This window comes from Photinus pyralis, unplaced genomic scaffold (genome assembly GCF_008802855.1).
Source record: "Photinus pyralis isolate 1611_PpyrPB1 unplaced genomic scaffold, Ppyr1.3 Ppyr1.4_LG5, whole genome shotgun sequence".
In the NCBI taxonomy this organism is placed as follows: domain Eukaryota; kingdom Metazoa; phylum Arthropoda; class Insecta; order Coleoptera; family Lampyridae; genus Photinus; species Photinus pyralis.
This window is the reverse complement of record NW_022170596.1, coordinates 39,170,806-39,182,874: the sequence shown is the minus strand read 5'-3', so window position 1 is coordinate 39,182,874 and position 12,069 is coordinate 39,170,806. Positions and strand designations below refer to the sequence as shown.

Genomic DNA, 12,069 nt, shown 5'->3' with positions numbered 1-12,069 from the left:
TCTTTCGTAGAGTAGGGTTCTAATGAGACAATTGGATGTACAAGTGTCATCATTGCCGGACGTAACAATTTATTAATAGACAGGCTCGTAGCCACATTAAATAACTATTTTATGTTAGGTAACTACGTGGAACGCAAAATTATCTTATCGCATTTTCTTACCTGGTTCCCAAAAACTCCAATACTGCACGCCGAAGAAACTTGACTTGGACCGAACCATACTGCTGCCAACCTAGCCGGCACTGACAAAATAAACACTTGCGAAAACGCCACGATGGTCTGCCCAAGGAATCCGACCCAAAATCGGTCTGGAGCAACCGAAGCTACCTTAATCCATGTGCCCAAACACGTTCCCGTAACGCCAATCAGAACGGCGACCCTTAAACCCTACACAGTTAACGTAGCAACGAATAAGTTATTACAAACTGTACCACTTACTAATTTATCCAGCATGTAGCTGCCAGGAAATATGAATGGAATGTAAAGAACCATGTAGATCATCGACGTCCAGTCTACAAACGTATAGGAGACCCCGTAATATTTTACAATAACGTCGGCGATAATGGAATATTGAACCCATTGCATCGCATTTGATGCGGAATACAGGACAAATATGGCTAAGATCAGCCATCGTATTTTGTATACCTTGCACACTTCCACTTGGGGTAGTTTTCCAATTGTTATCGTCGCCTCCCCCGACATCTTTGTTGGAGTTTCTGAAACGAAAGTGTACAATTGAAACTTTCTACTGAAGATAACTAAAGCATTAAAGAATAATAGTGACTACCTTTTTAGATGTTTGGAATGGCATACAAAATTACCTTGTGTATAGTCGAGTAAAGCACTGGATGGAGAACGGAAATTCCTATTTTTTTGTGTGAATTCCCATTTGTTTGAAGGTTTAAAAGCAATGCATCAGTAACGATATTATAATAAGAAGATTGGCATGATGTTTAAGAATGAAGAATGCTATGCAAGTGTATAGGGTTTTCCTACATCGTGCAGTTTTATTTCGATTAATTATTGGAAAAAACCTCAATAGTCTTTTCAAGTTCAGCTCAACTTGTTAGTGATATGGGTAGATATGGAATTACAATTCTATTATATATTCCACTGTAGATGTGACCTTGTAAATAATTAATTGACACACGGCGATTTCATGTAGGTAAGGACTTGAAGGCACATATATATCTATATTCAGGTCGTGCATACACGAGGACACTTAATTCGTAGCATAAGTTAATAGGTATCTGTCAATTAATTACTAGAAATTTATATTAATACTCATATAGGTCCAAGCATGTACCTCAAAGAGGTGTCAGATTTTCTAGCCAGTTTTTACCTACTAATAATACTACAGAAGATTATATCATACCAAGAGCTGTAGTAATCTAACCACTAAGATAGTTATGTCATACAGAGTGACAATTTAAAAACTTATCTCACAATCAACAGATGAGATCAACAAATACTCAAAAGCATTTTTAGGGAAGGGAGGAGGAATTAAAAATAATAAGAACTCACCACCATCAAATGCCTACTCTTACTCACTTACTCCAACTAAAAAAATGAACAATTCGCCTTAAGGCGAGAAACTTTAGCGCATTTTCCAAGAATTGATCAGTACTTCCCGAGAAGTCATGTAGGTAACGGAACTATTTATGTATTCTTATAAATATTTAGAAACTCGGAATTTGCATACTTGATGTTTAAAATTTACTGGAAAAATTCTTGGTTAAAATTTAAAAAAATCATAAAGTTTAAAGTCGTCTTCTTTTTCAGCTTTTCCCTGTTTTATCTTGGGTCGCTGTTCCCGACTCTCCTCCTTCACTCACTGCTGTCCCACAAATCCTGTTCATCCATTTATATCTCAAGTCCTCCAAGACTATCTTTTCACCTTCTTCCTTGGCGTTCCTCGCTGCTTTCTCCCCTCCCCTCCACATGCATTCTGCTCACCTTTAGTAATTACATGAGAACCACTAAAGTCATTATTACTTTTTCTATTTCCGTGTCGTTAGAAGTGCGCGCATGCGCTTTGGATCGAAGCGCTTGGTTGCTGCTTTTCAGTTCTCACAAAGCGACGCGTCGTGACGGGGAGCTGTAAATACGCTTCCGGAACCGTTTGGTTTATGACGCGTCGTCGCGTCATGAGAACTACTGCAGTTGAAAACATAAAAACTTTTAGAAGTAACATTTTGCCGCTGCGCGTCGTATCGCGATGAGTCGCCAAGTGAGAATCAGCCTTAAAATCTCTACTGTCCCACAATATACCTGCATCATTTTTTTACAATTCATTCACCCTGTGAGTCCTGTGGTTAATTTCTCTGTCCAGTAATCCTTTGTCAATAACGTAGAAGCCGAGTTATTAGAACTCTCCAATTCTAACCAATCTCTGTTCGAGTACGTTTATGCTAGCAAGATTTCCAAAACACATGTACTCCGGTTCTGTTCTATTAATCATGAGTCCTACATCCTCGACTGCCGTCTCCACCTTTCCAGTTTTTGCTCTCATCTACAAGCACTGCATCATCTGCAAAAAGCAAGGTCTAAGGGGTCTGTTCTCACACTTCCTTCGTTAGCACGTTATTACATTAATTAAACATGGGCTGAGCGCAGATCCCTGATGGACTCCAACTCTCACAGGAAGTCTATCCGTCATTCCAACATTTGATTTTACCCTGTGCTTCATCATATATGCCCCGACCAGTCGCACATAATTTTCTGGTACCTCCACATTTCATCCCTAGGCACCGTGTCGTAGGCTTTCTCCAGATCTATAAAGACTAGCTGTAGTTCTTATGGCTTTGCACCATACTTCTCAAGTAGGACTTTATCTTAAGGCAAATAGAGCGCTCTTAGTTTTATTAATCCTGAATGTCGATTTTTTTTTGTACAGTGTCACCAACACACTCTCCCTCCAAGCATGGTGCATTTTCTCTTCATTGTATATTTTACTAAATAAATCCAATAGAAGATTAACACTTTCCCCAGAGCCGCATCTAACATTCTCGATTGCATTTCCTTCCTCTCTATCAATTATTTGACGATTTTCATTCAATAATGTACCGAACCACCTGTTCCTAACGTTTTCCTCAATTCTGAGCACTGCTCTCTGTATCTTTCACTTCCCTCACGTGAGTAGTACTTTGAGGTTCTATCCTTGGACCTAGCTATACTATACAATCTTTTATCTCCCCATGGTGTATTCCGTTTCTAGTACATCTTATCCGATGCCCTTGCTTTTGGTATTGCTACAGCCAGTTTCACCTCTTCCTTTTTTATCTTTTCGATTCACTTCTTAGCCTTCCTAATTTCCTGGACCTCATTACTCCGCCACGACTCTTTGTTCTCTTGGGGTTCCTTTCCTGGTGGTTTTCCTAAAATCTCTTCCCATACTCGCATTATCACCCTGCTGCTGACCTCCCACCAGTCGTTTGCCTTTTTTTAACTGTAATACTTCCCAGAATCTCAATTTTAACAATTTCTAGCTATCTACCTCCTTTAATCTCTGTTCTCCCCTTTGTTTCACTTTCTTTTTGATTTCTTAATCAGAGTCAAATATCACAGGTCGGCTCTTTAACTCTGCCAGATGGTTCCTTTTACAAAATAGATAAAATCTAGTCAGGCTACCTGCCTCTTTCCTTCATGGCCATCTGACGGGGTAGTACTCGCCGTGTCGCAAGGACAAGAAAAGGCTGCTGGACGTCGCTTATGGGATATGTCGTAGCCGGTACACCATTTCTTTCACCTTCCATCTTTGGTTTTGGCGAAATTTTACACCCGGATGCACTTCCTGCCGCCAACCCGCACCAATTTATCTCGGATTGAGTTGAGGTGGTGACAGAGTGACCTTGTACAATAGTATATTTATACCATATATAGACTTTTGAATGATGTATCTCAACTAAGGGTTAAGTATTTAATTTTTTTTGGGATAGAACAGTTCTCTCTTATGCCATTTTAGCCTCCTTTTTTACCCAAAATCGCCATGAAACCTTCATTTTCATGCGCACTTTATGTCAGGAAATTTTAAATTCCATGAGGGGGTAAAACTTTACCAGACTACTTTTTCTGTCGCCTGTCACTTTACAGCCCGACCTGTCACTTTTTCGGACGCACCTATCACATTGGTTGATAATGTCTATAATGACATTAAGCAAAAGTTCTATACGAAAATTGAAATTTTCGGTTTCAGGTAAAATATAATACAAAACGCACTACTTGACTTGGAAATTAAATATTTCCTATGTTTCCTCGCCACTAATTAATACAATGTTCTATGTAATATATTATGCCCCCAAATTTTGTTGTTGGCGCTCAATACTTTACACATTTTGCATACGATTATATTCGTGATATGTTATGCCCGAAGTTTAGTGCATTTCTTATATGATTTTCATGTCACGCAAAAATCTGAAAATTACCTCAAGATAGCATTATACCATGCATTAAATAGAGAAAATGTAACGCAATCAATTTTTTTGTAGCACGACAAAGTTACAACAAATTAGCGACAATTATGGTTAATTATTATACGATAAAGAAATGTTTTAATCGTCGAGTGAAAGATGTGGTTACGCCACTACTTAATTAACTTTCACGAGGTGGTTAGTTTCAGTTTATCGTTGTGTATAATACAACACTTTATTTTATAGCATAAACCGGCACAAACCATATAAGTATATCATTATAAAACATTCGAAAATTCTTATTTAAGACGTGAAATAGAGCAAACATAGGTTCTTCCGTTGTTTCCATGGAAACAGTATTGTTATTGTTCTGAACTTCATTTTATTCTGTGCTCTGCGTCCTATTTTTAATAAGAATGTCATATGTCATTAGAATGCACAATCATTTGTTTCACTTTATCTACCCTTGCGGTTACAGAGATTTAAATGATTGGAAAAATTCAAAAATCCTAGTGCGCCGCCACTACAAACAAAATATTCAAGCAAAAGGTTGATGTCTTGAACTTTTCTTCTTCTAGAAATGACACAAGTTTTCCTAAGCCAATGGAATTTTTGGACACCACTAGCGTTATAATTGACGTTCTTCGTTACGGTGGTCTGTAAAAAAATGACATCGATTTCTAGAAAGGAAGTTCATAGTATTTCATTTGTGAACTTAATGGATCCATCTCCATTCGCTATTATGGCGATTCAGGCGATCATTTCTGATTATGGTGCCTTAACGTTTTATTCAACGGTGGGCCAATATCTTTATTTTACATTGTATTCGGTAGGCGCTTTCATGGTTGTAACGGTCAAAGCTTGGCACGTGTGAGAATGTTTCCAAGCAGTTCAATTTTGCATACAAAATTAAAAAAATCAAAATTTTTGGCACCCGTTAGAGTCGTGGAAAGGACGTATATTATAAATACAGTGATTAATTATTCCTATCAATTTGTTTATTAGGAAAGACAATTGGTTACCAAACATATTGTGAATTCACATTTACATCCCAAAAATCTGGTAATTAAGACAATGATAATGTTAAGTTAATTATGTTGATTAGAAAAATTCCACATGCAAACAAACAGGTATAAAACTACGTTTCTATTCATGGAAAAGCATTGCTGCTATTGTGAATCACCCCATCACGAAAACTTACATTCGGCCAGAAAATCGATGCTGAGACCGGCGCACATGCACATGTTATTTGCCGTGTGAATTAATAAAAGTGAGACTGCAAATATTATTATCGTTTCATTAGTAATTAATGACACATAAACCTATAAACCGAACTGTATAACACAAACTTAAAAACCTTATCCGCCTTCCACACACTTCCCAGCCCAACTGAATCTGAAAACACGTCCAGTACTGAGTGTATGGAGCACGTTCTGAATTACTTTTAAGAGGGAGAACATGAATGGATTTAGTTTTGCTTTATCTGTTGATAGTAGGTAATATCCTTGTTTCACTTTAATCGAGTTGCATTTGCGGAAACTTCTGGGCACTATCAGAGGTTAATTGGAACCAATGCCAAAAAAAATTGCTGATCGCGATCATTTTGTATGATGTTAAAAGTTATGGTAAAGGTTATCACTGGATTACGATTTCTAATGTAGATTGATACACCCAATTGCAAAATATTGCCACAGTCAGCGAGACATTCATAAAAATTCGGCGAGGGCATTATGTAATCGAATTCGTATCTAAAACACTTACATTGAATTAATTCTAATGTAAAGCAAACATTATGAAAGGGAGAATTCAATACTTCAACTGTAATTGAATGGAAAGGGAGACCTTGCCTAAAACCGGATGCTAGCAGTTTGGTCTTGGCCATATATGCCCTTCATTCATAAATAAAACAAAACCGAGTGTATCTGGAATCTGTACAAAAGTGCAAAGTTGGAAATTTAGCCCAGCAGTTAATAAACCCATAAAGAGAGTTTAAAAAAGCGGCAGACCACCTCCGTGTGACCCCACGGAGTCATTAGATTTGACACATTTTCAATTGGCTTGTTACATGTGGTATATATGTTAACTGTGCAAAGTTTGTACTGAATAGCTTCAAGCGTTTGCCAGAGGCAGAGAGGCGTACCCCTACGGGGTCATTGGATTTGACCTGTTTTCAGTAGGCTTATTACTTGTGGCATATAGGTCAATTGTGCAAAGTTTGAACCAAATCGGTCCAAGCGTTAGACAGTTATCGTGTTCACGGACAAAAGGACACCATCGACTCCCCTATAAAGCTTACATCGCTTTGTTATGCCTCTTAATAACACCAGCAACTGAAGAAGGGATTCATACATTATATTGTAGTATGACTGAAAAGGGAAACATTTCATTTGATTTTGGACAAATATGAATCTTGTTGAGTGCGTTAAGTTACGATATTATAAGTTAAAAGGAATATCTGGATCGAGTCCCAAATTCCTTCTACTGTTTAACAATAATAAGTACCAGAATAATAAGTACATCTCAAATGAAATGGCTAATTTCCGCCTGTTCTATACAGAAACGTTATTATACCTTATAGTCTAAGAGCCCGCGACGCAAACCATTACCATTCAAATAGCAACATAAAACGTATACATGAACAAGTATTGGAGGTCTCCATACACGAAACGCTCGGTCTGTCGGACCGCATTTAGCCGGAAGGTAAACAAATTTAATTGTTTATTTGTATATTTCATAAGAAATCATTACTTTTAAGAAAAGCAGGTCATATGTGGTACCAAATTAAAGCTCTTGACGTCAGCTGCACAAATAACTCGGTCTGTCGGCAGGCAAATAGCCGGAAGTCCTTGACAGACCGACATTTAGTCTGCTGCTGGAAGCCGACATTTCAGTTAGTTACAAATTTCTACGGTCACTCTGATCCAAGCATTTTAGTTCTGTACCAAAGAGTAAATAACCATAAACCTCTACAGCGGATCTAAAAAAGCGGCCGAGCTCCTCGGTATGACCCTACGGGATCATTGAACATTTAATCTGCTGCTGGAATCCCATAGTTAGCTCAAAATATAAGAGAATCATTCAATTCAAAAACAAAACGGTACAAGCTCTGAAGCGCATCAATGAGATTACAAAAGCATGTCAGCTGAAGTAATGAAACAATTGTAAAGTGAAGAAAAGTATTAATTTCATATTTTGTCGATAACTTTTCTTCACTTTACAATTATTTTGTGGGATTCCAGCAGCAGACTAAATGTTCAATGACCCCGTAGGATCAAACCAAGGAGCTCAGCCGCTTTTTTAGATCCGCTGTAGAGGTTTATGGTTATTTACTCTTTGGTACAGAACTAAAATGCTTGGATCAGGGTGACCGTAGAAATTTATAACTAACTGAAATGTCGGCTTCCAGCAGCAGACTAAATGTCGGTCTGTCAAGGACTTCCGGCTATTTGCCTGCCGACAGACCGAGTTATTTGTGCAGCTGACGTCAAGAGCTTTAATTTGGTACCACATATGACCTGCTTTTCGTAAAAGTAATGATTTCTTATGAAATATACAAATAAACAATTGAATTTGTTTACCTTCCGGCTAAATGCGGTCCGACAGACCGAGCGTTTCGTGTATGGGGACCTCCAATACTTGTTCATGTATACGTTTTATGTTGCTATTTGAATGGTAATGGTTTGCGTCGCGGGCTCTTAGAATACTAAAAGAACGTATACAATACATACCTATGTAAAAACCAATGCAAAAACAAAACCAACAATAAATTTTTAAATATCTTGATTTCTTTTTTGGGCCTTACATCGCATAGTAAATTTTTCTTGTCTGAGGTGTCAGAAGCTTCCGAATGAAAAAAAAGAATTTAGTAGATAGTTACGGCACGGCCAAGCGAATTGACGTGTAGAGAAAGTGGTGGCAATTGTCCACTCAACTTCGTTGGAAAGTGCGTTAAAAATCTCTGCACATGCAAATTACATGACCTCTTGGCGATGAAATTGAGCCACCAAGTGGAAACACACGGTCTAGTCTAGAGCCTAGTTCTTACCTGATCCGAACGAATGGAAACCACTACTCAGTATTCCTTATGATTTCTTCGAGTTCACGCAGCTTTTCACCAATCGATTCTTGATGCGATTTTAAATACTCTGCCTTCACGTTTCCATCATAATAAGTGCTTTTGGTTATTGGCTCTTCTAGCTTAGTGGAATATTAAATACTCGCGTTTTTCTTTAAGGATCAATGGGATGCAGTGTTAGTAATTAGGTAACTTTCAAGTGAATTAAAGATAATTCGTTTGCCCGTTTGTTTTACTACTATGTCGAAATACGGCAGATAAACACAAGAGAAAATTAATAACAATATAAACATCTATATTTATCGTTTCTAATCAACTAATTTTTTTACTACGACAATCCAAATATTCCATCAAATGTTTTTCTTGGTGAGCTTTGTCCTTATTACTATTATTAAAAACCTGTATCTGGTCTGTCACGTCACGTGGTACCTATACGTCTATGCTATTAAAATTTTACCGAATATATTCAAAATGTTTAGATAACCTTTGATAGTGTCACCATACATTCCTTTGTCACTTGTTTAATATATTGAGAATAGAATGCGTCACAAACTCAGAAGAATAGGTTGACCCCTATGAATTTGAGCGCGAAGTACCTATACTGTTTGGATTAAAATATTTCGAAAATGGAGAAGTGCCGTATGCAGAATGTAGCATACAAGCATTTAAAAATGTGTGATAGGTAGCATTCAAAACAATTTTTAGCTTCCTAGCATGTGCTAGGTAGCTATTGCGATAGCCGTTTTTTGAACATTTCAAAATTTCATCAAATGTCGACGTTTTAGACCATTTTAAGCAACTTTTAAAGAATAAAATTTTTTTCCGTCTGTATGTACGTACGTACGTACGTTTGTTGGCAATTTTCTGAGAAAACGGCTCGACGGATTTTGTTGAAATTTTGTATATATGTTTTAGGCATACCGAACAGAAAAATAACGGGCCGGATTTTTGAAAAAAAATTTTGGAGCGCCGTAACGGCATCGAACTTTTTTTTTCAAATAGCAACCTAAAATTTTTATTCTATTATTTGGAAGACCTTATTTTCCTGTGTACAACCTACAAAAAATTGGGCCGGGTTATATTATCAAAAAACGGAGAAAAAAATTGTCAAAGTCAAAAAATTGTGTTGCATATGTGCAAAACGCAACGATCTTGTTTCTGAAGCAATTTAAACGAAATGTCTATGGTAAGTCCCTTTAATAAAAGCAAACAAAATTCATGCGCAAAAATCGTGTTGCGCATGCGCAGAAATGCCATTTTCTTATTTATGGAACAATTAAAACGAAATTTGGATGGTAGGTCCTCCTAATAAAAGAAAACAAAATGCATGCGCAAAAAATCGAGTTGCGCATGCGCAGAAATGCAACTTTCTTATTTATGGAACAATTTTAACGAAATTTAGATGGTAGGTCCTTTTAATAAAAGCTAACAAAATGCATGCGCAAAAAATAGTGTTGCGCATGTGCAGCATCCAACTTTCTTATTTATGGAGCAATTTTAACGAAATTTGCATGGTAGGTCCCTCTAATAAAAGCAAACAAAATGCATGCGTAAAAAAACATATGTTGGCAATTTTTGGTTTCAGCTAGGAAGCTATTCTGTCAAGAATTTGACACCTGGTTTTTTTCAATAAACCTATCACGTTGCTGTTGCTTTAACAATTATTGTACTTGCGATACAAACATTACTACTATGCGATCAAAAATGGGTTGCTGTCTAGTCACCTTTGGAATTTCTGTTTACATGGGAAATCGTACTTAACTTGAACTTCCAAAGGCGACTCGACAGCAACTCATTTTTGATCGCATATTGATTTTTAATTCTTTTTTGTTTACAGGCCCATTACTACATATTACAATATTAAGTATGTTTTGAGCTGAGAAAGAAAGAGGAAACCGATCCCCAACAATAAATTGTCCATGCTATGTGGTAGCTAGGTAGATAATATAATTGTTTCACAAATGGCTTAGAGGAAATAAAAACTTGGCGTGTAGTCTAATGTCCAATAATAAGAAAAATAACGGTTCAGAGCAAGACATTATAATTAGTTACCTGGTTTGCACATTTTACTTCAGTTGCCTCTTGGCCCATAAAGTTTGGACAACAAAATCCACTTGCTCACAAGTATCCCATTAATCTTATCAAATTGAGGACAAAAGTCTTTCACGTACAAATTTAGTTATTTGACTTTTACTGCTTCACTTGCACCCATACACTACAGTATTTTGATCAAACTATGGTGTGATAATCTTCGAAAGAGCATATCGTTTCCTTGACTGATACCGATAAATCTTTGTACCACATTTTACAAGGTGTCAGTTATCGGGCCTGCTTCATCATGTCTACGTTATGGAGATAACCTAATAGTACAATATAGTGTTGCATTTGAAATTGATCTTAGCTCTGTGATACTTGGAAAATAATCTAATCTCGAACACCCGCACTTAAGATCCTAGACAGAGACACTAAATTTTGTATGTAATTTAAGGTACGTTCACTTCCTGCAAAACTTTTCACAAACAAGTCGACCAAGTTCACCATTTTGGGACACTACTTGTTGTTTTCAGTAAAGCAACGAACTTTGCCTGTAGTTCCACTACTGTGAATTTTAGAAACAACAAAGAAGACAAGATCAAACTACCAAAAAGAAGTAAAGGCAGTTAATGTGGGAATATATTTGCAAAATTGTAACAGAACATAAAAATACAATATTTTGTACCATAACTAATCGGTAGTATAACTACTTATACGTTGATAAGGTCCCTTGAGACAAAATTGGAGTCATTTCGTTGTCAAGGTATTATCATTGAACTAAAATGGTATTATGATTATGGTCTTGTGACACACATACACGTGTAAGTAATTCCAGATGACTTGATCTAAGATTGTCACCGAGGAGACAAATAATCGTAATTGTTTTTTCCCGAAATTGCCTTGAAACCTTCATTTTTATGCCTACTCAGGTAATTTTAGTTTCCTTGACAGTGGCAGTAACTATTTACCTGACTACTTTTCCTGCCTCCTGTCACTCTACCATACTTCTGCCAACATTGACATATAAATATTAATAAGAAGTTTTATATATTAAAAAAGACGATTTCTTGACTCGGAAATTGAAGAACTCGGCTCCTAATGAGCCTCGCTTTCTTCAATATTTCCCCGCAAGTAATGCGTCATTTTCTGGACTTGTATGTAAATAACTATGACGGCTGTTCTGCCATCTTATGTTAGGTACATTTACAAAAGTTGAATTGAAGCCACTAGCCAGTGATTTAACATCAAGCACGAAGGCGCAAGCAGTACAGCTCTAACATGGACAAATTCGAGGACAAATTCTTCAAACTTATTGGAAGTATATAAAATTTAAACAGAAGGTTCAATGGTGCATGACAACAGCAGATATTTTTTATGCAAAAATATGGGCTAGGTTTCCAATTTTACCAACAAAATCGGAGAATGAATGGGAGTGATTGATAACCAAAGCCATAATAAATTAAAAATGATTTTCTAAATAACAAGGAGGAAGTGCGGTTTGAGAGTAGTAAACTTTTCAACGGTTTGGCGACTATATCGCTGAAATCGTTAA

The 12,069-nt window shown here is 36.9% G+C and overlaps 1 protein-coding gene across 4 annotated transcripts in view; it reads right to left on the bottom strand.

Moving 5' to 3' along the window:
- Positions 1 to 12,069, bottom strand: part of LOC116170441 (uncharacterized MFS-type transporter C09D4.1) — a 36,245-nt gene that overhangs the window by 10,028 nt on the left and 14,148 nt on the right. For 2 of the 4 annotated variants that reach the window (XM_031486848.1, XM_031486846.1), the window contains exons 2-3: positions 438 to 715; positions 162 to 386 (exon numbers count right to left, since the gene is read on the bottom strand). In XM_031486848.1, coding sequence (XP_031342708.1) covers positions 162 to 386; positions 438 to 715 — 503 coding nt within the window. Of the gene's footprint in view, positions 1 to 161; positions 387 to 437; positions 716 to 5,609; positions 5,831 to 8,453; positions 8,594 to 12,069 lie in introns of those variants that run through there. The other 2 variants (XM_031486850.1, XM_031486849.1) reach the window with 2 other exon arrangements.